This window comes from Ictidomys tridecemlineatus, chromosome 3 (genome assembly GCF_052094955.1).
Source record: "Ictidomys tridecemlineatus isolate mIctTri1 chromosome 3, mIctTri1.hap1, whole genome shotgun sequence".
NCBI classification, from domain to species: domain Eukaryota; kingdom Metazoa; phylum Chordata; class Mammalia; order Rodentia; family Sciuridae; genus Ictidomys; species Ictidomys tridecemlineatus.
Genome location: NC_135479.1, coordinates 94,709,237 through 94,736,499, shown reverse-complemented (window position 1 = coordinate 94,736,499; position 27,263 = coordinate 94,709,237). Strand labels below are relative to the sequence as shown.

The following is a 27,263-nucleotide window of genomic DNA, read 5'->3' as shown; positions in this document are numbered from 1 at the left end:
ATCATTCGGAGGCCACTGGTCTCTGGACAGTCCTTGTGTGGGGGGATGAAACAGAGGCCGGATTAAAATTCCTTACATACTCCATGCTTTTTAAAAAATATTTATTCATCTCAGTAGTCACTGAAGAATTCTCTTTATTATTAACGAACGAACAAGTGTTACGAGTGCTGGCTGCACTTGTGTTTCGTAAAGACAGAATGTTCTTGAACAGAGATTTTTGTTTTATCAACAGGGATTTGCTAGAGTGTCTCACTTCTCCCTGCTGATGGGTGATCAGGGCAGGGATTTCTTCTTGCTGAATAAGAAGTTTGTTCTTGACTCCAAAATCATATAGGACTCTGCTTGAACTTTATCCACTCAGAAACACCAGTGTCCCAGCAGAGTCAACTTCGTGTCCAGGACACAGAGGAGCACAGCACGTGGGTCTGACTGCTTCATTTTATATCAATCTAATTAAAGAAAGCAGTGCTTTAAACATGAATGCAGACCACGAGAGCAAGATCCTAGAAAACTTTTAACATACTCTAATCTTTTGCAAACTAACTGCTGATGGTGGACCCACATGGTCTGTTAGGGATCCACAGTCAGAGCCTGTGTTTGGCCACCTGAGGTAGCTCTGAGACTCTGAGTTAGCTCCTTTATGTGTCTGTGCCTCGGTCTACATGGTGGGATGCTATCATCTATGCCCATGGTGGGGAAGGCAGGAAACATCGAGGACAGGTGCTCTATGATCATGTAGGGTGTGAGTGCCTGATAGTCTCTAGCAAAATCTGTGCACCTTCCTGAGACAGCACTGGCCCTGGATCTTGGGTGCACACTAGTACCATCTGCAAGTATGAGCCTGTGTCCAGGGCTGTGCAAATTCAATTGTTAATAAAAATGCAAGTTTCTAGACAAAACCCAAGAGAAGTAGGTGCCGGGACTCTGCTGTGGGGTTAACTAGAAACCGCCAACACATGAAATGTGGTTTAAAAGCTGCTGAATCTCACAGGGCTTTGGATTATAGCCTTTAAAAATATTTTAAAACTTTTAACCCCATGGGACATGCTTCTGTCTCTGGTTAACAGGCAGAGGAGAAGCCAATGGTGCCCAGGGAAGAGGTGGAGTGGAGGGATCCTGGTGGGTATGAAGTGACTCTCAGACACACCTACTCCCCCTTGCCCCAGCCCTCACCTGTCCATCTTGGCCAGTCAGGAAGCAACCCTGAAGCCAGGGAAGCTTCAGGAGCTGAGCCAGCCTCTGCCTTCTTGAATCACGCAAGAACAGGATGGTGTTCACTCCTCAGGGAAACAGACTCAAGTCCAGTCTGCTGTCCAGGGGCTCCGGGGCTGCAGGGAGACTCTCCCACATTTGCCCTGCAACTGAAGCTCATGCCCTCCTGATGTGCCCTGGTCTGTTTGTGACAGGTTGGTATCCAGCCTATGGGAAAGGGGTACCCATGGGGCCTCTGAGGGCAGTGCCTGGAGTCCTGCACTAGCCAGAAGACAGCTGACCTTCTCCCCTGACCTCAGCCTCCTTCTCCCTATTACAGATATTCCCAGCCCAGAGAGCCCTGTGTTCCCTGAAAACAGGTCACAGGGCCCCATCCCAGTTCTCATCTAAGGTTCTGGGTGGGACCTGAATATTTGCAGTTCCTGACCAGTAGGCAGGTAGGCGGCCTGAGAGCCAAAATATGGGAACCACTCCTCTACCCCCGCATCAAACCTCAACTGCAGGGCTCCCAGGCCTTGAACCTCCTCTCACCTCCAAGGTAAAATGTCCTCCAACCTTGGGGGAAAGTATGGCCCTCTCCTCCCCAGAGGGGCACGCTACTGTTCGCTGTGTGCTGATGAGCCTAAGTACCACACACACATTTATCTATCACCTAGTAGACCTACATATTTGTATCATGAAACAAAGAGGTTAAGTAACTTACCTCTCCCAGTGACAAGAGGAAGATGTACTCAAACTCACACTTATCCCGAAAGCTTTGGCTTTTCCCACTATTCCAAGGCTGGAAAGTAAAATGTCAGGTTGTCTGTGGATGCCAGCTGTGTAGCCAGCAGCTTCCTGGAGCACTGGACTGGGAGCCCCAGGTGGAAGGGGCTTGGCTAGAGGGGGTTCTGGAATGCTGAGCTCTGTCTGTGCCTTGTGCCCACTGTCCTGACCCCACAGGTGTCCCTCCCTTCTGATGCTTCTGGATCAGTTCTGTTAGGACCTAGAATCAGGAGAAATGCATATTCAAATTCCTCCCTTGGGAAACAATGCAACTTGCTTCCTCTCCCTCCCTTTCTTTGAAGGTGAGTCAGTTTGGGGCCTGGCCTTGAGAAGGCAGAACAACTGGAAAGCAAAGGAGATGCAGGGCCTGCGCAGGGCAGCCCATGTGGGCACTGCCCTGAAGTGGGGACACGGGGATTATGTTCAGGATGGTCTGTGGTGCCCCGTGTCTTTGTGTGACCATCTGTCACACAGAAGTGATCACTGTGACTCAACAAGGAGGTGATGGCGTTTGGTATGCAGGGTGGCCTTGTTGCTGACAAGTCTTTCACTGCTTCTTTGCATTTGTGATAAATGTGGTAAAATGACATACAACAGTAGCCTCTATTTTACTCAGTCAACAAATATTTATAAAGATGTATCTGTAGACAGTGAGGATACGGCAGAAAATAAAACATCGTTCTCATGGAACTTACATTCTAGAGCAGAGAGGAGGTAAGGAAGCAATGGGGAGATTGTGCAAATGTAATTGTGCATAGAGATGCTGTGTGTGTGTGTGTGCGCGCGCGCGCGTGAGCACGCGCACGCGCATGCATATGCAGCTGTTTTAGGTGGGGTGTCTAGGGAAGGCCTCTCTGAATGGGAGAAAAAGCTGCATGGGCAGATGTGGGGATTAATCGCACCAAAGCAGAGAAACTGGCAGTGCGTAGGTCCTGAGGGCCAAGGCAGGCGGTGGCCAGATTGGGCAGGCTGGTGGGGCAATGGGCTTCCCACCTCTGCAGAGGTGCCCCTGGCATCTGATTGCAGGGCACTGCTGGCTCCTGGTGGTCAGGGGGGCTTAGCCTCTCATGCTGCCTGGAGGCACAGACTCCCAAGAGGCTTTGTCCTGTTGGCAGTGTCCTGCAAAGCGTGTCTCCACTGAGAAGTCCTGAAGGGCCTGGAGGGCCAGGGTGAGAAGCTCAGGTGGACCTCCGGCAGGGGGCAGCTGCTGGAGAGGTGTTTAAAAGATGGTCTTTGTGCATGAGCAGTGGAGGAGGGATGGGAGCTTGACAGGGAGCCGTCCAGCGGCCACAACAGCAAGTGTTAGTGGTGAAGGGATAGTGTTAGTGGTGAAGGGGTAGTGGTGAAGAACCAAAAGCCGTCTCCTTCAGCAGAAGGCATCTCAGTAAACATAGAGCGCCATTTCTCATGACATCTTCACAAGGTTTTTCCACTGGGGATGTGGCTCAAGCAGTAGCACGCTCGCCTGGCATGCGTGCGGCCTGGGTTCGATCCTCAGCACCACATACAAACAAAGATGTTGTGTCCGCCGATAACTGAAAAATAAATATTGAAATTCTCTCTCTCTCCTCTTTCTCTACTCTCTCTTTAAAAAAAAAAAAGAATCAACTGGTTTCCAGGAGAGGATTCTGTAGAACCAAATTACAGCAGGACTTGCTCTTTCACATGCAAATCCTAGTCCTCCTGCACTTCAACCCTGCCTGTCCCTCTGCATTTCAAGTTGCCCAGGGAGGTAATCTATTAGGGCTTGTAAAGAGATAAAATTACATGCACTTCTTGAATACCATTTTGTGATTTCTTTTTCTGAAGGGTCAGTAGGAATCAGCCTGCACATATCACTTTGTAAAACTAGTGCCCCAGTCCCTTGAATACCAGGGACCAAGTCTGCATTTATTCTCCCGAAACAGCAACATTATGCAAACATCAAAGTCTCTGGAAGAGCCTGTAGGTATTCTCCACACACTTGACTCAGGCATAAAAGACAGGTTTCCAAGTGCCTCATCAGCTCCTCCACCACAAAAGCAGCTTAGCCTCCAGGGCTTCACAGAATCAAGTTGGCAGTCCTCATCTCTCCCCAAAGTGGCCCCAAGACTGCCTTCAGAAGGTCCCCTCATGCAGAGATCCACAAAGCAATAATGAAGTCCACCCTCCACAGCACCCATTCTCTCATTGCTCCTGGCTGAGCAACCCCACAGTCCACCTTCAGCAGAACCCACTTCTCTCCTGGGGGAGTAGCCCTTTGCCCTGGCTGAGCTGAAGGGGTTGGTGGAGGAGGTGGTGACTGGCTTAGGCCTTCCCCACTGGTGAACGGTGTCCTGCAAGGTGTGTCTCTACTGAGAGGTCCTGCAGGGCCTTGAGGGCCAGGGTGAGAATCTCAGGTGAACCTTCCACAGTGGGAAGCTGCTGGAGAAGTACACGGGTTAAAACATGGTCTTTGCAAATCATCGGCCACACTCAGCTGCCACAACAGTGAGCCTCTGCCATCAGGACATGGCTCTTCCCCACCAGAATCTTTTACCCTGAGAGCTGGGGTAGATGTCACAGGGACTAAGCCACAGCCTCCCCCTGAGTGAGTGGAATCAGGTCTTCACCAATCCATCCCCTGCTTTGCCATTTCTGGATAAAACTGAGGAAGGGAAACAGAAAGGGGAAGGGCCACCCTCTCTCAAGTTAAAGCTTCTTTAGCTTAAACTCATCACCCATCTACCCAGGCAAGCTCCAGAATTAGAACATCACATGGCCTCCTTTGCTATAAACCTCAGGGGATGGTGATGAGCTTTCCTCTCTGGGCCCAGCCACGGCCTCTAAGAGCAGTCCACCTCACACTGAGCATGAAGTTGGAGCCAGGATTGTGTGTTAGCAAGAAAAAAACAACAGTTTTCATCAAGAAATCTTGTTTTACCTACTAACTAACCATGCAAACTTTGGACAAGGTCACCTTCATGGGTCAGAAAGATGGGGTCCTTAAAAAGTTTGCTCAGCTCAAGTCACTCTGAGGCTGATTTGTAATTCCACTCTAGATCTTTACAGTTCCCTTAAAGACTCTTGCAGACCTGTCCAAACCATCCACCTTGCCTGCCACCCCTCTGAGCTGACAGCTTTCTCCACAGCCACTGCCCGTCTGCTCCTAGAACATCATCGCTTCCTCTGACCTTACAGCCCTCTTCTGGACCTCTCAAGCTCTGCTCAGGGTTGAGACCAGCACTGTCATGGTTCTGTCTCTTTGACCCTCCTGGGCTGAGCAATGTACTTATTAGATGTTCAACAAAGGCTTGCTCTCGGATGAGAGGACAGGAAGAGGTAAGCAGAGGGAAGAGTGAGCCCAGCCAGTCAGTTCACAGCCCCAGAGAGGCTCTGGCTTAGAGCCATGGATTCTACCCTTAAGACCCTGGACTTCTTAGAATTAGAGAGACAGAAGTGAGTTTCAGGTATTATAACAATAACTCTGAGCCGGCAGGTATCTAATACCCTATGGCTTTGCTGAGATGTCCTGGTTTCATAAGATTTTAGAAATACTACCATTTTTCCTAGCCTTCATGGTGTGTCTTGTGTTTACAGAGAGCTAACATAAAATCGCTGAGTAGCAGTTTCCAGACCCCTTGCTCCACGACTTCATGCCTCTTTAGCTCTTCCTAGGAAAACCCCCTACCCCAGGAAGTCTGAGGCTACTCTTATTGGCATAAGCTTAGCTCCTTTCTCTTATCTGAAGCCTGTAACTACCTTGGCCTCACAATTAGAACTGCTAAAGGCCTTGGGGAAGGTCCCGTGGGGGCACCTAGTCTGTCTGGCCTTGCTGGTGTGGTGCTGAGATGGAGGGGCTGGGAGACCCCATCTGGTCCTGCTCCTGGGGCTGGGATTCGAGGGCCTGTGATAGGTACAGGGTCAGGACTTGAGGTCAGTGGCCAGTGTTTGAGTCTTAGAGAAGTCAGGGAGGACTATGGCGGAGCAATGGTAGCCTCCAGGGGGAAAAAAATGCCTCTTCTTTACTCAGCCCTCTGCTGAGTACATGCTGGTGGTTACAGCATGGCTGCATGGAAGACACTGCCCCAAAGTGTGGGGGCCCCCATGGCAACCCCTAGGGACTATTGTGCACGAGGCAGACAGCTGGCATCTCCACTCTCCTCCCTGCCTAGCTCACCATCCATTCTCTAAGCCCCTCATGCCCTGTGAGTAGCAAGTGCCAAGAGTTCAGGCAGGTCCGCTGGAGTTGTCCTGGTGCCATCCTAGGTGGGGAGGGTCCATGAGACCTCCAGACCAGAACCAGGTCAATGACAGCAGCAACCCCTAGACTGACTCTCAGCTGCTGAAACTGAGAGGATCCCCGAGCTCCCTTGCATGGGTCCAGCGGCCGCTCCCGCTCAGTCCTGTGCTGAGCAGGGTGCCAGTCTTCCCCTAAGGGTAGTTGCACTTCTTGGTCATTTTCCGAATCTGGAATAGAAACAGGACATTAAAACATGTGAAAGGTCCACTCACATTAAGAAGGTGAAGACTAAGAAGCCTACCAGAAAGCAAGACCAACCCAATCGTCCCTTCATGGGTATACAGCACGCAAGTACATGATGTGGATATATGTACACCTTGGTGGCTCACAGTGATGAGCTCCTGAGACATTCAGGAGTGGACACTCCTCCAGAGAGTGACACTGGAGAAAACCCTGAAATGCTGCATGTGGAAGATTCCATTGACATGATGTACTTTAAATGACAGAAATCACAGCGCTGGAGAACAGAGTGAGTGGTGTTGCCAGGGGTCAGGGAAGGCCAGCGGGGCCCTGAGAAGGGACTCCCCCCCTCTGCCCAGGCCTCCTGCTGTCAGGGGTTTCTTTCTGGCTTATTTCTCTGATGTTTTAGTTTACACGTTTTTCAAGTTGACTTTCCTTTTATTTCCTGCTTATGTGTTTAACCATCTTAATTTAATTCACGCTGTAGGAGTTTATTAGTGATCTTGTTGACTACATTAGCATAATTTATAAAATTATTCCATATTCTCTTTCTGCAAACGACTCATGATCATGTTAACATTTTTTAAAAATTTTTATTTCTCTTTATTAGAAAGTAGCCTTCGCCCCATTAATTTCGAGTGGTTTCAAAATCAGCCTCAGTGTGAGGCATGCCAATGCCATTGGTGCTGACAGGTTTGGACTGAGGAGGACAAAGATCATTGTCTTGAAATTGTATGGTAATTGGGAATTTCTTCAAAGCAATTCAGTGAGGCAAAGGAAACAGGAGATCATGGGTGAAGTAAGGCTGCCAGGGGCTGGTGGCAGGTACCTGGAGGTTCTGTGGACTGTGTGATCATACAAAGGCTTTTTAAGTGTTGCCAGGATAAAAGAAAGTTAAAAGTAGAGACTGCTTCTTAAAGGCAGGATTGTAGATGTAGGTGTAAAGCTGCTGTCTGAATTCCCTGAGGATTCCTGGAGGGGAAGTCCTCCACCCCTGCCACTGTCACTCGCTGGTTTGTCTAACCTGGTGGCCTGGCCCTCCTCATGTTCCTTGTGAGGTTTTGCATGTGCTTCCCTTTTGCTGTCTTTGCACACTCCAGTTCTCCAGGGAGATTACACGGCCTGAGTGGGGTCTGTCCCCACTAATGATCTGCACACTCTTGCTATCCCCTCCATTCTCACAAAATCATTTCTAAAATGACACAGATCCACATGCACCAAAGGTTTGAGCGCTGTGGCTGAGGCCTTCAGGTATGTTTTTTCACACCATCAAACACATCAACTGTATACAATCCAGCCATTCCTGTCCTGAAATCCCTTGGGTCTCTCAACTTCAAGTTCACATGGAAGCTGCCTGTCCTTCTCCCAGCCTACTTTCTCACCGTCCCACCCTCTGTGGTGACATCCCCAGTGTTCACTCCTCACAGGGACATGAAACTTATTTCACTTGCAGGCATCAAACAAGGCTTTCTTTGGTCTCCAAGCTTTAGAGCATATGGCTTCTCAGACCCCTGGTCCTTCTATCCTCTAGCCTCTGAGGGCTCCAGCGACGTTTGCTGAGCCCTCAGGATGGATCCAAGTGACAGTCCTCTGGAAGGCTGCTGAGCTGCCCCCAGGTGGCTTTGCCAGCACGCTTGGCCATGCCGCCCCAGGACTCTGAATTTCTGTGATTACTGGCACCCTGTGGTCCCTTCTAGGCCACAAATCTTGGCCTCTTTCAATCTCCTCTGAACCCAATCCTGTGCCTGTACATAGTAGGTGTTTGGGTGGATTAGTGGCCAAATGAGCAGAGAATGGATGAGTGAACTTTCCTCGAGGTAGTGGCTCCGTGCGTGAGGGCCTTTCCCCGTGGTCTGGTTGCAGTGCTGGGCAGAGACAGGAGCACCTGCTGGAGCCAGGTGGCTGGTGGTTGAGGAGGGCAGAGGAGGCAAAGATGGGAGAGGCTGTCAGAACCCAGAACCCCATCCAACCACGTCATGAGTTTGGAGTTTTAATGTGGTTAACATGAAATAAGCCCGCTGATGTGGATCCTGATCTTTATCTGAAACTGCACAGTAAAATATGCAGCTATCCCTGAGCAAAAGCTCGTCCCACCAGTAAGAAACTCATCTTTAGACACACAGTGTATGTCAGTGCATCGAATTCCATTTTCCATCGGCTATTTTTACTTTTTGTTTTTTAAAGTTTAATACTATTGTTTTATAAAACCAATTATACTTCATCAATCCTAAAATGTATTGACATGTAAAACACATCACTGTTTAATGTGCCATAAACTAGCTGTGCCTGGCTCAGTGGCAGAGCACTTGCCTAGCATGAGCTGGGCCTGGGTTGATCCCCACCACTGGAGAGAAAAGGAACACAGTCAACTGTAATTGTCAGAGGCCACTGATCATAAGACAAGCCTCAATTTCAGAAATACTAAGATTAAATGTGTCTTTCAATTGATGAAAAATAGTCTATGTATACCATAGCTACTTTAGCACACGATACTTGTGTTCCATTGATAATAGTGATAAAAGTCTTTTTGAATGAATTTGATTTAAAAATGAGTTAATTAAGAAAAATTTATCTAAGTAGGAGGAGAGGTGGAATATAATGTGGCAAATCCCAGGCAGGGTTCCGAGTGCTCACGGCTTGGCCTGGCTGCCCTGGCCTAGTCCTGTCTCCTGGCCCCATGTGCCATCTGGAGCCACCCCCCTACCCCACCCCCCCGCACTGTGCTGGATGCCTAAGGCACCAGGGAAAGGGGTGGGTGGTTGTACCCACACCAGGTTGAGCAGTGTGGCTTCAACTCACCAAAGCCGATTCAAAAGAAGTCCTAGGAAATGGAGGCCTTCAAGGTTCTAAACGAGGTACTTTGTATAGGCAACCTAGGGACAGATTTCTGTTTTGTTTTGAATCTACTCTCCACAAGAAGGGGAAAGTCTCTGTTATCGGATAATTATTTACAAACCAAGGGCTAAATGAACGCTAAACATTCCATTTCTTGATTCTCAAACCAAACAGTAGTCGACTTTATTTTTTATAATAGATTTGCCAGTGGGAAAAGATTATGAGTAACTTGAGCAAAGTATATTTTATTGGAAAAATACACGAAGGGCCTAATTTCTTACTTCTATAGTAAAAAAACAGTAAGAGGGAATCATTTTAGATGGAGTTGGGGAAATTGCTGGCCCTTGTAGGAGATTTGTGTCCCTCCTGCTTGCAGCTTCTTCCCTGCCTGGGCTCAGTGGCACTTCAGGGTGCTGAGCAGCATTTCCCAGGGAGGCAGGCGCACCCTTGCTTCATGGAGTGCTCATTCTTTGTTTTGAGATAGGGCCTCAATAAGTTGGTGAGGCTGGCATTAAACCTGCCACCCTCCTGCCTCAGCTCCAAGTTGCTGGGGGCACTCATTCTTAACAGGAGAACCCTCTGCTTCACAGAGTGCTCATTCTTGAAGGTAACAGAACTAGAGGTCGCAACCCACAGGCTCTGCAGCTTACATATCACCTGCTTTTACAAACTTAATTTGAAGGTTTAATGTAGGTTTAATTGAGACGATAAATTGAACACATATGCATATTCTAATAAAGGTATTCTTTGGAGTCAGCAAATATTCACATCATATTAAGTACCAGTGAACCCATTACAGCCTAATAAAATGGAAAGGTCTTATAACAGGAGATTACTTATAGGCTATTAGTTATTAGCATGATTTAAAAATGTGATCAGATACAATTAGCAACACCAACAGTATTGTACATGCAACTATCTCCACTCACTAGTGCTAATAATGCCAGCTATGATTCTGCACGGAAGTCTTCATCGAAAGCTAAACCTCTTCCACCTGTTTATCCCTATGGGTGTCTTTGAGTATCAGATCACTGTGGGACAACTTATAAGATACTCACAAGAGTCACCAAGGCTTGGTGTTAATCCACAGAACAGCATTCTGTCCTGTAATGTCATTACATGAGACGAGTACCAAGCCCAGCAGCCTTTCTTCACACAGATGCCTGGGAAGGTAGAATATCAGAACCCAGCATCTCATGTCAGGCTCTCTAGAAGACACTGAGGTGGGGATTGGGTGCAGCACTGACCATATTTGGTGAGGGGTCCAGAACAGGGGGGATGAGGGTGCTCTCAAGTCTGCAGTATGAACAACTGGACAGGTAGCTGTGTATACCCATCACACTCCCTTAGAACAGAAATCTTAAGATTATAGAATAAGAAAAGATTGTTTTATAACAAGACTTTTCTTTAGCTTTTACTTTTCTAGGTTAAAAATACTAACTCCTTGACGTATTTGCATAGGCTCATTTCCCATTAAAAACATGCAAACGGTTCCTGAAGTATTGTTCTTTCACCTTTCCACTTGGTCTGCCTTCCATGAAAAACAGACATGAACTGCTGCCATTATTCTACTAACTGAAGACTCATCTGGTCATAATCCCAACATTACATGAGCTTTTATGAAAGGCAGCCAAGCTCCCTTGCGTGACATCTGTCCTTCAGGGCAGAGGTCTCACTGGGGCCCAGTTAAGTCTTCTCTTGTCTTTCTCTGTTATTGCATGGACTCAAAGCCAAGAGAATCTGCACTTTCACAGGGCTGCTTAAAAAAATTAATAAGACTGGGCAACAGAGACTGTATGATTCACAAAGCTGAAAATAGTTACTATCAAGTCCCTCACAAATAAGTTGCCAATCTCTCCTTCAGTCCACTAGGACCTCAAACTGTCTTGCAGAAGTGTGTGAGCTGAAGTGTATACCCAAAACTTCACATTAGCTGGGGATTTACAGAACCATAAAATGATTTGTTTTCTAAAAGGAGTCATCAGACTTTATATAAATTAATTCTAGCTCTTCTGAACAATTATTTTTAAAAAGGAATTCCTCAACCAATTTTATAATCCTGCATCTTAAGTACAATAAATATGCTTAACACTTACTTTATGATTATTACAAAGAAATTGAAATAGACATAGACAAAAAGGCGAAAAAAATCACCTGCGATCTCACCATTAACCACTGTTAATACCCACCTATTCATAGGCAATTTTTTCCCTCCCCCTGGCCACATAAACATTTAATTTTTTGAAAATGTGAATCATGTAGTAGGCCTGACATTTCTACCTTCTCTATGCTGCAGCTTTGGAAGATATCTTATTGACATCTCTTCCATAGAATGCCATGTCCGAGTGTGAATATCTTCCTGCCGGTTCTGACATTTTAGGTTGACGTTAACTTGTCCTATTGTAAATGCTGCACTGAGCGCCTCCTACGTGAATCTGGATCCCTGTGGGCTCTGTGGGCCAGGAGTTCAGGAAGTGGCAAGCGTCCCTCCTCTCCACATCTTCCTGACAAACCTGCTTCTGTTGATGTGGCACCCTCAGGCTTGGCCTCCTCTTGCTTTGTCTCCAAGCCATGCCACTCCACCAGAGGCTTTGGCATCCCTCTCCCACCAGAGCTGGCATTCATCTCCCCCAGAGCTCCCCAGGCTGCTTGCCCTTTCTCCTCCCCTATCCAACCCTCTTCCTCTTAGGTCCCCTTCAGTGGTGGCTCCACCCCTCCACTAGGCTGCCTGTGGACCCATCCTGTGTCCCCTTCACCACCATTTCCAGCCATCAGGTCCTGTGACTGCTTCCTAGATGCCTCCCCAAGACCCATTGCAGCCTCTTCCAGATACTGCTGCCTTCTAACAGGGCTCTCCCCACCAGTCCTGCCCTGCCCATCCTTCCAGCCCAGCTCAGTCCTGTGCCACACAGAGCAGGTCCCCAAGCACCGACCTGCTGAGATGATGTGTGGCTCTCGGGATGAAGACCTTCATGGCAACCCCTCTCACTCCCACCTGGTCTGACACTGCCACTCCCTCCTGATCCATCCAGGGCCTCCTTCCAGCCGAGACCTCTCCCAGCCTCAAGGTTCTATTCTGTCCTTCCCTCTGCCTACAACGTCCCAGCTGCCAATGTCCCTGTCACACTGCTGCTCTCTCCACAGCACTCCAGCCCACTTTGGGGTCCCTATTACATTTTAAATCTAAATTATTCTGTTTTCTGCCTGTAATGTCTATTCCCCAACTGACTAAAGCTCCATTTGAAGCAAGGTTTTTTTATTTTACCACCACATTCCCCCCGGCAGGCAGCAGGCATTCCGCGCAAACTCTTGCAGAACTGATAACAGGTCGCTGGGCATAGCTGTGTAGATTTTTAAGACGTGTTATCAAATAGTATTCTAGAAAGTGTGAAGTGACCAGTTTATAAACCCAGCAGCAGTTGTATCAGTGTTCCTTTGACCATGTGTGTTCTGACACTGAGTGTTACAGTTTTCAGTCATTTCTAAATACCTGGACAAAAATCTGTCCCCTCACGGTAATTGAAATTGCATTCTTTGATTACTAGTGAAGTTGGGCATTTTTACTTTTTGAGAGCCCTTATGTACTTTGTGATTTTTTAAATTCATCACAAACTGCTTTGGTGGAACCATTTTTTATTGTGATACTCTGAAAGTTTATTTAGGTCAATTATCTTTCTACTTAAAAATTAACAAATCTAGTTAACCTCATCTCAAGAACTGGATAAGGGGTCCCACTCCTCAAGGTTGATATTTAGCCATTGCTGACCCCTACCTTGGTGGGAGTCGGGGGCATCATGCCGATAGAGACACTTTTGGCCTGAGCCAGAGCATTGTAGCGATGCCAGGCCCTAGTCCCATGGTGTCTCTAGTGTTGGCTTTCCAACAGATGAGAACTCTGCCCCAGGGTTCTAGTCGCAGCTGGGATAACTAGGGATGGCAGCTGTCTGGTGTCTTGAATTCTAACATGGAAGGCTCCACGCCTGCCCTGCAGTTCAGTCACCTGGCCCTGCACCCCTGGTGTCCACTTCTCTGATCTCTCTGGCTTCTGCAGGTATCTGAGTGATGGCCCATGAAATTCCAGCAGATTCTGAGGTTGAAATAACCTCTACTATGAGGCCAGTGGCCCTGACTGCAGGCCAAATCTCTTGAGAGGACCATCTCTCCCTCCACACTGCCTCCATCTTTCCCATGGCACCATGGGACAAGACCAGCAGCTATTTCCCATTTCATTACACTTCCAAAGTGATGTTAAGAGGGGACCAGAAGAGTTCTCACTTTGTAGTTGCTCATTTTGGAAAGCAACTTGCAAGATGTGTTTCTTAAGAAGCACAATACACAGGAGCACAAGGCCCAGGATTTCCAAGGTGGCTCATCTTTACTGGGGTCTTGTGCATGTGGGCTTTGTGCTACTTCTCCGGATACTTTTCTACGTTCCTGCAGTGAACACACCCATGAGCTCCCCAGCTCCTCCTAAATAAGCCCTTTTATGTAATCTATACCCATCAACAAAGCTCCAAAAGAAACTAGGGGTGCTCACACATTTGCTTTTTCAAGATCTGCTAGAAACTATAGGAAAGCACAAGGTGATGGCAGAAAACTTCTGGAAAAAGAGGGCATTTGTGTTGTTGAAGTTTTGTCACTGTCATCCAATCTGAGGAATGACTCTGCTAAGAAAAGCACAGCAGATTCCTTCCTGGTGGAGCCCTGTGCATACCACACAATGCACAGAAATCTCCAGCCATGGGATGGTGCCAGGTGGTCCCTCCAAGCAGGTCCTGTTGAGTAGTTCACAGCAGAGGCCAGGTCTGGGTAGCCCTATGCTAAGGTCCACTCAGCACTGACTTTTCTCTGCTGCACAAAGGGCTGCTCATCCCAGCGCCTGGGGGGTATCCTGGTCTCAAACACATTATTAGTGAGTTCCCTCAGTGGGGGGAATGTTCCTCTAGCCAGGCATCCTGGTTTCAGGTCTGGGAGAGAGATTACTGGAGCCATCTCTTAAGTACCATTTTGGTTTTATTGAGGAAAACGTAGGAAATAAATACAATCTCACAGTTTGCTACAGAACCAAAACCTTTAAGGTGTGCATGTGTTTTAAAGGGAATTTTCTCTATGTAAGTACAGCTCTGTCCAAATGAAAGAAAGAAGAAAACCACACTACTTAGGTTAGTGAAGATCAAGCCACAGTATCTGTAGAATTAAAGAAGAAATGTTGCAGGTAGCTAACAGGAAGACCCTGGTTTGAGTGAGCAGAGGGATACACTGTGCCTTTCAATAAGGATGATGATGAAAAGATTATTCAGGGCCATTTTTATGCTGTATTTTCTAGTTTCATCCATTAGGGCATCCAATTGATTCTATCTGCCAAACACCACGGCCAAGTAGTCATGCCCCTTTCGTGGGAAGCTGTGGTCCTAGGCTGGGTCAGAGATGGGGGATGGATTCCAGACATCCTATATACAGTTCACTCCAGTCACTCTCACACAGCATCTGCATGTGGCACGACCTGCATGCAGTTCATGCAATAAAGATGAGACGCAAGCCCTCTGCCAGCCATATCTTTTTACTCTCAATGCCACAGCACAGGGAAGCTCAGAGTCAAGGCTGATGATTTCAAAATTAGTTTGGGAATTTTGCAAATAGATCTATTCCTACCTTTTCAAACTCCTTGGATGTACACACTTAAAATCCTATCAACAGCACTGATCCTGAGGAATGTCATCTTGTCTCTACTCTTTCAGGATGAGTCTGGATGGTTTCCTATTGAAGACCCATACTCACTGTGGCTTCCTTCTTATAGATTTTACTTAATGCAGAGTTCATCCAATGTGAGATTTCATCTTTGGAGTTCTAGGGCCTTCCTGAGCTAGGTGGCCCTGGAGGAGATGGAACACAGTGGGGCTGAGGAGGAAGGTGCCCTCAATGCTTCTTCTCTGCAGGTGTAAGATGCCCAAGAATGGAGGGCAGGAGGCTGAGACCTAGTCTGAGGTGTTGCCTCCTAACATCTTTGCTTGGAAAAATTCTGTATGCAGCAGGGCCAGGGACCTGAAGCGCATGGCTAAGTGACTGTCCAGCTTCTAGAACTGGCTCCACCACCTACTGTTCTAGCATTTTGACTTCGGCAGGTTACTTGACCTCACTGTCCTTGACCTTCTCACCTGTAGATGGAGACAATAATGGCTTCCTCATGGGATTTTTGAGAATTAAATGAGTTAGATAATGTTGTTCATAAACTCAGCAACAAACACCATAGCCCTGCCCTTGTGGAAATCAGAGCATCTTTTACCCTAACAACCCTGACCCACAAAGGGTTAGAAAGCCCCACGGTGAGGTATGACTAGATTCTGTTCTAAATACATTAGAATAAGATTTTATGATGTAAGATTTTCATAAAACTTTTTTTCATATACATGTATTTTTATATATATGAGTGGCCTGAGTCTAGTGGACTGGACCAGCAATCACCCAGGGGGTGGCAGGAATCAGAGGAGCTGCCCAATAGGAAGTGACATTTACATTGAGACTTTTTGGCTGAGTTAAAATTTGCCAAAGGAAGTTGGAGGCAGTGGTGGGCATCAGTTCCCTGAAGGAGCTCTGTGGGGTTTTAATGGAGCAAGGGAGAGAAGAAAGCAGATTTGCATTGTTAGAAAGGCCACTCTGGCTGCATGAGAATGGGCAGGGGCTAGTGGATATTCAAGAGGGACCCTGTACCTGGTGATGGATGGGGAAGGTTCAGGAACAAGAGGGCTCTGGGGTGACTCCCACTTGACTGGTACCTATGACGTTCAACTTTTAACTTGAGAAAATGTTCCTTTCAATCACTTTGCAAATCATCTCTCCATCCTGCTGGACAGAGCTGTAGACTGTAGTGGGCCTAGGAGCTAGCAGGGCTTCCTGTTCCCAAGTGGTTGGGTTCTTGGCAGGAGATGGAAAGCTGGAAACAGAATGGAAAGTAGTCTGGCCAAGCACCTTGCATGAAGAGAAGAGGAAAGGGAAACTGGGTACTTTCCCATCTGATCTGGAATATCTGGTCAAATAATAATGTGAAAATACAGATAATTCAAAGACATTTATATTTGGCTTTGAAATACCATGCTTTTTTGGCAGTGAATTTACCTTGCCAAATGTTTTTTTTAGGCCTTATTTTGCATTTCCCGAACACAACATGGACCATCTGGATGGCAGGGGAGTAAGCAGGTGCCCAGGAGGGAGAGTGGGTGGGAGATGGGGAGGCCTAAGGCATAAAAATGGAATCTCCCTGTCACCCCAGTCCACCAATGCTTACTGGTCTCCCTGTGTCCTGCCACAGAGCAGACACTTTTCCTGACCTAAGCCTTGTGAGGTCATAAAGGGGCACGGAAGAGCAGTTCTCTAGTTCCCAGCTCTTTAAACATTCTCAGGGCCACCTCCACACCCAAGCAGGCAGCTGGGGCTCTGCAGCAACCCTGAAATCAAACCATATTTGGATTATAAAGGCAGGTTGTTTACAGATGTTGGCATAAAGTATATTTTAAGTTACAATCAGCTGTTTTTTTACAGAAGAGCTGGTCAGACCAGAAAGCCCCTTTTCCTGTTACCACTGTTCCTTCTAGACAAGCTACAAGGACAGCTTGAATTTTCAGGCTCAGAGCTCAGGACTACCTAAGTGGAAGCAGTCCTGCTATATACAGTCCCCAGAAGGGCACAGATGAATGGTAAGGATGGAAGCCTCTCCCTGCTAAAGAATCCCAGGCATCCCCTGTCCCCCATCTGCACTATGCCAGGCTGGACAGAATTCACTGGAATAATTAGTAACAGCCTGAATCTGGAAGTCCAGGGGCTGATTTTCCCAATCTGTGGTAGGGCTAAGTGCTCTTTTTCATTATCACCACAGGGAGGAGGGCATTTCCTAGTTTCCAGTTCTTGCAGGCGGATGGGTTCCTTCACAGGAAATTCTTAGCCCTTAAAAGGCATTCTGTGAACAGCTAAGTTTTCCAACTGCTGGTACCTTTCACTCCAAGAATGCTCCCTCCTAAAAAGAGCTGCCAACCTGAGGCCACCCGTGCATATCTGAAAAATCCAGCACAGGTTTCTTGGATTCCAGAGAAATTGAAGGAAGCAAAGCCATCAAATGTTGTAGGCGCACCCCACAGGACACAGCCTCGCCCTTCCTTCGGGTCTTCTTGCCAGGAGGTGGGATGAGAGTCTCTGGATGCCCCCAAACCCACCGCGGCCCCCACCACCGAGCCACTTACCCTTCTAACACTTACCCCTGGCTTCCCACAGGCACGCCTCGCTGAGCCATTTCAGCGGCGGCGGGAGGGGATAGAAACGTGAGCCACAGCAACAGGTTTCACCGCAGCCTGGGCTCAGGAGAGGACGTGGCTGCGAGGCCAGGAGCTGGGCTGCGAGGGGACAGGAAGCGGGAGGGTGGAGGGGACGCCGGTGCCGGGCCGGCGAGCACGCGTCACTCGTGCTCCGCACGGGCTCGTGAATCTGCGTGCGTGGGGAGGGAGGGCCTCCCCCAGGTCACTCGGGGACTTCCGCGTGGACTAGGCGGCGCCAGGAGGCTCGGGCTGGGTGGCTAGCGCCGCAAGGAGGCCAAGAGCGCGCGTAGGAGGGTGGGCACAGGGCACCCTCGGGCGCCGCCTTCACCAGCAGGAGGCCTGCGTCCCCAACGTCCGAGCCCGGGCTCCTCCGACTGCCCCAGGCCTCTGCCTCCAGCCGGCCGCTGAGGACGCGGGAGCCGACCGCGCGCTGGTGGCTCTGGGCATGCTCGGTGTCGGGACCCGCGCAGCCGCCGCGATTGAGCCGCGCCTGGGCAGGCGCACCTCGGGGAGCGCAGGCCAAGCTGCCCCGCTCCGGCAGAGCTCGCCGGTCCCGACCCTGTGCTAGCGGGAGGAGGGGCGGGCGGCGGTTTCCTTGTCGCCGCCCGCCGCTCCTTAGAAAGTGCAGTCAGCCCTTGGCTGCCGCGGCTGGCGGCGGCGGGCGGGGAAGGGGCGGGGCGGGGCGGGGTGGGGGTGGTCTCACCGCCCTGCGAGGTGCGAAATTAGTGGGCGCCCTCCCCCTTCTCGGCTCCCGCCCCCAGGGAATCTGAATACTGTGGGAAGCGTCCGGTTCTTGGAGAATCCCCGGGGCGGGGTGCAGGGGCGCGCCCGACGCAAAATGGTTAAAACAAAGTCCGCGCGCGCCCCGGGGTTCCTCGCTTGAAATGTGCGCGCTGGCGACCGGGCACCTCTGTGCGAATCTGAGGGTTAGTTAACCGCAGGAAGTCTGGTCGTGCGGGGGAGGAGGGTGAAGGGAAACCTCGGGCCCGGGACGGCCCTTGCCCCCAGGCCTCCTCGGGCTCCTCGGCCCGGGGCGTGGGGGGCTCGCGACCGGCGCGGCGGCTGAGCAGCTCGGCCCGGCGATTCACTCTCTCTGCCTCCTCCCCCAGGACTACCGAGAGGATGGGATGGATCTAGGCAGTGACGCCGGCAGCAGCAGCAGCAGCCGCTCCAGTTCGCAGTCCAACTCCACCAAAGTGACCCCTTGCTCGGAGTGCAAATCCTCGTCGTCGCCGGGGGGCAGCCTGGACCTGGTATCTGCCCTGGAGGACTATGAAGCGCCCTTCCCGGTCTACCAGAAGGTGATTGATGAGTGGGCGCCGGAGGAGGACCGTGAGGAGGAGGAAGAGGAAGACGAGCGAGGGTACCAGGATGACCGCTGTCCGGCCCGGGAGTCCGGGGACCTGAGCGCCAGGACCCGTAGCGGCAGCGGCGGGGCCCGGAGCGTCACCACTGTCACGCCTCTCCCAATGCCCAACGGCAACCTCCGCCCCTACGAACCCCAGGACCTCAGGCACAATGGCAATGTGGTTGTGGCCGGCCGGCAGAGCGGCCCCCGGGGCCCCGGGCGGGCGATCCAGAAGCCCCAGCCGGCGGAGGGCAGGCGCGGCGGCAGGGGCCCGGTGGCAGGGGGGCCCTGTCTTCAGCCCCCGGACGGCGGGACTTTCGTCCCCGAAGAGCCCCCGGTGCCCCCAATGGACTGGGAGGCGCTAGAGAAGCATCTGGCCGGGCTGCAGTTCCGGGAGCAGGAGGTGCGAAACCAGGGCCAAGCAAGGACCAACTCCACCTCCGTAAGTTGGCCGGGTGCGTGCCCACGCGCGCACACACGCGTACACACCCCGCACTCCCTTTCTCGGGCTCGCGCCCGCCCGCGCCCCATTCATCACTCGGGAGGCGGGGGCGGGGCCGGGAGCTTGTTTTCTGCTCGGAGCACCCTGGGGTACCACTGTTCTGTCTGGGCGCTGTCTGGTTCGCAGGATGGGCGGAGAGGAGGGAGGGGCAGCCAGAGGGCAGCGGAAAGTCGGGCTAGTGGAACCGGCGACTCGTTTTTATGGAATTACTTATGGAGAGGAGGCTGTGAGTCACTTGCCTGAAAATAAACCCAGGGAGGTTTTGGCACCGAAGCCAGTGCCTGCGGGGGATTTTTCAAATCCTACTAGTTGAGGCTTTGTGGATCGTGGTGGGTCTCCCTCCTGGCCACTGCTGTCTCGTCCGTGGCTGGGCTGTCCCTGTGCGCACGCACGTAGTCCCCAGCCCACACCTCCTTCTCGCTTATGCCGAGGGGCCTGCGTTTGGAAGGTTGACCGCCCTCCTCCAGACTTTTCTTCCCTTCTGAAACCCGAGCTGTAGAGGGCCAGGGATGGGGTAGGGGGTGGGGCGACGGGGTGAATTGAACTGCCTGGATGCGGGAGGGGTTCTCGCTTCCTTCGCCTTGGCGGTGAGTCCCTCCTTGTTTTCATAAAGGAATCACTTAACTGCTCCTTCCCGGAGGCTACTGCCTCCATTCAGGAAAGCAGCCGAGGTAGGGGAGAACGCTGCCTCCTAAGTCCGCAGGTTCCCACTCTTCGCGGCATTTCCTTTGCCCTCCAAAGGACTGCAGTTAAATGACTTAAAAACATAATGAATGTCGCTCCCCCATTTCTCACTATTGTGAGATAAAGCAATAGTTGGAGTTTGAAATCGTTAATGATGCCCCTAAATAGGGCCGAAGGGCACAGTTTAAAAACGCTATTTTGTGCGTGGTGGCAGTGTGGCAGTGTGGCAGTATGGGAAATGCTTGCCTGCAGGTGTGATTTCTCTCTCCGGGACCCTGGGGCTACTGGAAATTGGGTGCAAGCTCTTCTGACCTCAGGGGTGAGCATGGAACTTTTGTTTCCCAGAAAAATTGGCACCATTTCTATTAAAGAGCCCTTGGCTGACAGATCAGCCCACTGGCTCACGTCCCTGGAGAAACTACCTATTACATTAACTCACTCATTTTAATTCCAGCTGGTCTTAGAGTTTACCCTGGCAGCTAACAGACATGGAAACTTTCCATTACAGCCAATACTGTTTCTTGTACCCTTTAATGGAAACCATCCTTTAAACTCCATGTATTTGACCAATGACTTGAAGATTAGCAAAAGGTTCAGTTGTTATCACACAGACACTTGCATTTGGAGAAATTTAAAAATTGGGCCTACATGCAAAGTTAGGGTTTGATGGTAACAATGAGCTCTTACTCAAAAGTTATGAAGCAGAATGTATTGAGCAGCATGTGTCCATCCAGTATGCCAGGTGTGGGTCCCAGCAACATTGCAGTCCATGTGTGGCCCAAGCTCTATTGTGGGGAGATAGAAATGCCTCCAACCTGACACTTAAGAGCAGTCCAAACAGTCCCTCCCAAAGCATGTTGGTCCTGCTTTCTCTTCTTGTTTTTGTGAACATTGTGAAAATTATTGAGCCATCTTTGAAACCAAAGGTGTCTCCTCCCCTAGTAAGCAATGTTTCTGTTAGGATTCCTCCCAAACTATTTCCCCACCTACCCCCCAGGTCTCCTGAACATGTCCCCCTAGGCATTTTCTCCATGAGCACATAAATTTAGATTCTACTATTTTAAAGTAAATATTTGTATAGGAAATTAATATTAAATTTTTTTCATGTTTTGATTTGCATTTGAAAAAATTACTAGACCCAAATGCCTTTGAATGCTGTTTTTCAAACTCTTAAGTTATCTGCAAATTCACCTTAGCGTTTCTATAATATAGAGTGAACTGTATTGGAAGTAGTCACAGGAAGCTTGGTGATTTGAAAACTTGTTTCTGTTTGCATATGCACTAGGTTACAATATAACATAAAGTTTATTTTTACTATGGGTTTCTATCATTAGCTTTAAAAACACTTCAGTGAAGTCCTGTTCAGTGCTGCCTTTGTAAGTGGGAGACCTTGTGAGCATGAGGACAGGATCCTGGGACTAGCACAGGGATCTGTAGAAGAGGAGCTGTGTCTTGAAGGGGTTCAAAGAATATTTTTCCTTAGTGTGTTGGGGCTCCCATGCTTACCAGCAGGAGCGGGTGGATCCAGGGTTCTCTTCACCTAGAAGATTATACTGTCTCAGGGCTCCTGTGTTACCTTTACCTCTGCCAGAACTCAAGCACCCAGTTCCTCTGATTATCTCAGACTCAGCTCTCTCTTGCTGTGGAGGCCTTCTGACCATCTTCCCAGAAACAGAGCACCAGGCCCCACCCCAGCTGTACCCTGGTCCCACCTCTGTCTTCCTCCTGCCCCAACCCTGCCCTCCTCCACTCACCCTAACCCTACTTCTACTCCACCCCAGCCTCACACCTGTCCTCCTGCCTAGCCCCAGCCCTGGCCACAGCCCCACCCTTACCCCATTCACCTCTGCCCTTTCCTAGTCCCACCCCTAAGAAAGAGGTTTTGTCTTTTGTGGGGCCTGACTCTGGGGTAGTGTCCCCCTTCTTTTAATGCTTAAAATAATTGAAAGAAAAGGAAGCAGTGCCCCCCCCTTTTTTGCCATAACCTAAAAGATTTCCTGAAGACGCTCTCTGTCTTTAACATCCTTGCTACTAAGGACAGAAGGAAACGGAAACAACCCAATCTCACTACTTGGTTCTCTTCTGGCAGAGTGCTCCTCCCTCCTCTCAGCTCAGGGATGTGCCTCAGGAAGATTTAGGTCCTGAGGTGCGGGAACTGTGCTGACCATCAGCTGTCCTTGATCTAGGGAAGATTTAGGGGCAGATTCTAAATACGCTATGTTTAGGAGGGATTCCAGACCTTTGCTTTGTGAAGGGAGCCACCCCTCCCTTGGTGCCCTGGGAGGGCACAAGCCTTGTGATGCTTTATGCTCTGGAGGAGGAGCACTGAGCAACCCTGAGAAGCCCTGAAGGGCACATACTGATTGTCAGGACACTGCTGTGACAGGGCTGTCTGGCAGCAAGCCTGGCAGCAAGTTTTCTTTTCCACAGCCCTGTCCCCTGTGCCTACAGGTGTTCCACACCTGGGGGAGTATGAAGCACCTACCCATAACCAAGACTACCTGCCCTGGGCAGCCCTGCCGGTCCTCTACCTGGTCTAGCCCTGACCCTCTGGTATGTGAGCACTTGGTAAACTCAAGGCCATGTAGAGGGGAGAGCCATTCCTGGTAGTGGTCCTTGAATGTCACCTAGGAGGCCTGCTCCTGTAAGTTTGCACTCATGATGAACTCCTGCCTGCTGGCCTCTTCCTCCTCTCCTGAGTGGCAGGACCATCCTGAGGGAAACCAGGAGCTTCTTCAAGAAGCAGCTGGTTTCTGTCTTCTTCTACATGTCAGGACCTCAGTTCATGCCTACTGGAGGCTTTCTCTGTTTGAGAGACCCCTGCACCTCCAGGGAAGGCCTCAGAGTCCTTCTCTTTCTAGATGATGTCATCTCACCTCTTTTCTCCATGGTTTTTCATGAAGGTTCCCTCCTCCACGGAGTGTAGTCCTCCAAGTTTAGCTTGTCCTGTCTGTCTCTGCAAATGCATCTCCTTTTTTTTTCTTTTCGCTTTTTTCTTTAAAAATAGCTTCATTGGGGTATAATTGATGTACAACGAATGACTTGTATTTCAAATGCATCATCTGATGAGTTTTGACATGTGAGTCACTTGCATGACATATGGATGGTTTCTGACACATCTGTGAAACCACCACCAAAATCAAGATAGTGGCTATGTCTTTCTCCCCCAGAGTATCCTTTGTGCCTTTGGTAGTAGCTTCCCTAAGCAACCCGATCTGACTCTGTACTGCAGATCAGCCTATATTTTCTATATGAGTGGAGTCATGCAGTGAGCACTCAACTTGTCAGCAAAGTGCTTTCCACAGCCCATAGGACTGTTTTGACATTCACCAAGCCTTGTGCCAGTCAATAACTTGTTCCTTTCTGTTGCCAATGGGTGTTCCATTTTATGGATCTGCCACTTTCACGTGCCGATGGGCACTTGGGCTGTTTCTAGTTTTTGGCTATCATGTACACAAGTGCTGTGAATGTGCATGTGCAAGCCCTGGTGTGTGGTCGCACACTTTCATATTTCTTGGGTGAAGACCTCTAAGTGGAATGGCTCATCGTGCATTCAACTTTTCAAAAAGCTGCCTTCTCTTCCAGAGAAGTGCCCTATGCGTGGCCATCACACGGTGGGCCCTCATGATGTGATGACTCACATCAAGAACCCAAACCTGAACCCTGGCTACCCCGCCTGCATCCTTCACTTCTCAGAAAAGCTCTATTCAGGTTCCCAAGGGCTGCTCCCCTCCCCCCTCTTAAGAGGAAAGACCAAAAGCAATGGAGTGTACAATATATCCAACCAAGTCATTATGCCATTGCTCCAAAAAGGAAGGGAGTCGTTTTTTTAAACTATAAGGTAGTTTTAACGGTAGACCGACACATTGAAGTGCAGTTTTATTATTTTTTAGTGCCCATGACAGGTGCATTTTACTCATTCAATGAGAAAATAAGAATAATTTCAATTGACATGTTAATTGAAAATAAATTCTGCTGATGAAGTTATTTCAAAGTACTTGAAAATAATGTCTTTTTACTTGTTGATACTATTAGCTAATCACAAACTTTAAATTACCTATGTCTCTTCCTAGGGTAGTGCTAATTACAGATTTTTTTCAATGTATTATTCTGTAAGAATTATTCTGTAAGGAGCTACTCCTTCCCATAAATGATGCTACTGAAGTCTCTTGCATGGTTGAGTGTTTTTTTTTCCTTAGATTACATGAATTCTTGTTTTTATAGTCTGAATTAAGATGTCTTTATTGCTCCTAGAAAGTGTAGTAAGGTTTGTGAGTTTAATAAGTTACCTGCTCTGCAGGCTGCAGCTTTGAAAACACATGGTACGATGTGCAAGGTCTGCTTCTGTCAAAGCATGTGCCTTATGACAATACTGGAATCATCATTTTTGCGTAACTAGAAATTACCAATGTTAAATGTACTCTGTACTTTACCTTTTTAATCTTGAAATGTCTAGTGCACAAATTTATTTGCCTTTCTAATGTTTGTTGATTTTTGTTTAAAAGCTGCAAAGGTTGTTCCAGGAATCAGCATGTACTCAAAACTTCAAAGAAAATTAGGTTGCAAGAGCTGGGGTGAAGCTCAGTGGTAGAGCACTTGCCAGTATGTTCAACACTCAAGGCCCTGGGCTCCATCTCCAACATTGCCAAAAAAAAAAAAAAAAAAAAAAGTTGGTTGCAAGCCAACCATAAGCAAACAGCTCCTAAATATGCATTTGTTCTGTGGCCATGTGTGTGCAGGTTAGCTGTCATTGCATAGTTCATTGTATCATGGTTTTGACTGTTTGCCCACGGTGGGCCTCTTTAGTGCCCTAAGGAAAAATTTCAGGGTGCATATCTGAAAATGCAGTGCAGGAGTCTTGACCTCAAGCTGGGGAGCTCTTGAAGGCCTCACCCTGCCCCATCCCTTCCTGCTATCCCTGCTTGGAGATGGATCCTTCCATCTCCAGGTCCTGCTGGCTTCCTTACTCCTACAGGGAAGACCCCGTGGACCCCTGCAGGTCCCAGGCCCAGCTGCTGTCCACATATACTTCCTTTGGGCTTCCCCAGGGCCATAGCTTCTGGACTCAGGACCTGCGTCCCTTCAGGGAAGCCTGGCCTTCTCTGGGCTCAGGACCTAGCCTCCTGGGGGAAGCTTGGCCTTCAGATTTGGCCTTCTGGGGAAGCCAGGCCTCCTCTGGATTCAGGACCTCCCTCCTGGGGAAGGCTGGCCTCTAGGCTGAGGATCCCCCCAAAGTTGGCCTTGTTCTCTAATCTCTGCACAGCCCTATCCCCAAGTTTCTTTTATTCTTGCACCACTACTTGCACTTGTGTTTTTTGGCTTGGTATTTGTGTCATCCTGAAAAGTGGGCAAGGCACTTACAGTTCCCACTTTAGAGAGGAGGAAACTGGAGCCCAGAGATGTTGGGGCAGCTTCCTGCAGTCCTCCTGGGAAAGTCAGGCCAGGCCTGTCAGGACTGCCCTGGCCCTGGGGCTCCCAGTGACATCAGGAGGACTCATTGTCCTGTGTTGGTTTGTCCTTGGGAATGTTTCTCACCTTTGCATCTGTGCAGTCCCCCTCCCTCCCTGAGACTTGTGTGCTGCCGGCTCTGTCCCGGTCCTTCAAGTGCAAACCTCTGAGGAGCACTTTATCTATGGGTTAGTCTTTCTGTCCAGTTCTTTGATTTACTCAAACCCGCTGCACTTTGAACTTTCTTATTAGTGCTGACAGTAGTAGTTCCAGGTCCTTTCTTAAAAGCTTATCCAAATTCTGTGATCTTACATTTGCATATTAAAATCGAAGAAGTTCATTTGTGGAACTTTGTCCTGAAGACCTGAGTGGTTTTGTCTCCTTCCTTGTGAAAGTCAGCCCGAGTGTCTTAACAAAAGTGGCTTTTGCAGTCCTTTCCCCAGCTGCCTTGTGCTTCTGCAGCTCTTAGGACAGATGGCACTCCCTACTGTCCCTCCCTGGGTGTCTTTTCTGCAGAAAAATCAAGTGTTGCTTGTGAAATTGAGTCTTTTCAATGGAAAAGCAAATGGATTTTGGAGGTGAAAGAATTCAAGAAGTCTCCTCAGACCTCACCATTCTCAAGGAGGAGACTGAGGTCTGTGGGATTTGCCGTGCTCACCTGCCAGGGCCCCCGGTTACACAGTGCCACCATCTCCTAAGGCCAGCTTCTTAGGGCCTCTGTCCCACTCAACTGGTGTCCACTGTTTTTAAATGAAAGAATGCTTCCCTGAGTTTATTTGAAGGATAGACAGAAACTCATCCTTTGAGATCTCCCAGAATTGAAAGCAGACTTAACTCTCATTGTTGGGTAGAAGAGCCTTCAAATAGTTCTCACTTCTCCTGTTAAACCCATGTTGTCAGAGCAGATATGAAATGACTTTCCTCCCTCAGACTTCAAGCCAGGCTCACGGCTGTGTGCTTCTACCAGCCTGGCTATTCCCCTCATGCTTCTGCCAGCTGGGGACAGCTCTGCCTGGCCAGTGCCTCCTTCCCACACTGCCTCTGGTGATGCACAGCCCACCCCTTGTGGAGACTGTGTAGGTCAGGGCCTGAGAGCTTTCTTTGCAGGGAGCCACTTGTGTTCTAGGAGGCTGAACAGGGGTGTTAAAGTGTGGGGTCACCTTTCCGCCCATGCTTCCATTCATCTGCCAGTCTTGGAACCATCAGGGAGGGGCTGGTATGCCTGGTTTCAGAAGGCTGGGAGAGGAGCAGCTTCAGGGGGACGCGGATTTTGTTCTGTTATGCTCGAATTCAGGACCCCCAAAAGGCCACCAGAGACCAAGATCGATGTAAGCAGCAAAGAGGTGTTTATTGCAAGCTAGCTCGGTCCTCCGCGCGCGTGCACACACAGCAACTGGTGACGCTGAGAGGCCCCGAGCCCAGGGTTTGCAGCAGTTTTATACATTCTTTGGAGAAGGCAGGGACCCCCACATACATCATAGCATCTCTTAGCAAATCATCACACACTGCGGGAAAATAAAATAACAACTCTAAAACATGGTTAGCACATTCACTGGCAGGAACAAGTTGGGTAAGGGTGATTGGTCAGTACAAAAGGGGTATTCATTTGAACTGATTGGTTTAAACCAAGAGGGGTGTTCGTGCTGAACTACATGGCTTCCCAACATGTTATCAACCACCATAAACTACTGGGAGGGTCATCTGGCATCCCAGGTATTTCCCTGT

At 49.2% G+C, this 27,263-nt stretch overlaps 1 protein-coding gene and 1 long non-coding RNA gene across 4 annotated transcripts in view; one reads left to right on the top strand and one right to left on the bottom strand.

The window, feature by feature from the left end:
* LOC101961715 (schwannomin-interacting protein 1) overlaps nt 1–27,263 on the top strand; it is a 549,493-nt gene that overhangs the window by 432,305 nt on the left and 89,925 nt on the right. For 2 of the 3 annotated variants that reach the window (XM_078043492.1, XM_040269940.2), the window contains one exon: nt 18,666–19,346. In XM_078043492.1, coding sequence (XP_077899618.1) covers nt 18,666–19,346 — 681 coding nt within the window. Of the gene's footprint in view, nt 1–18,257; nt 18,483–18,665; nt 19,347–27,263 lie in introns of those variants that run through there. The other variant, XM_013358820.4, reaches the window with a different exon arrangement.
* LOC120884335 (uncharacterized) lies at nt 85–18,228 on the bottom strand. The gene is made up of 2 exons (XR_013436573.1): nt 17,500–18,228; nt 85–3,512 (listed from the first exon to the last, which is right to left on the bottom strand). It is a non-coding gene; the product is annotated as an uncharacterized LOC120884335 (long non-coding RNA).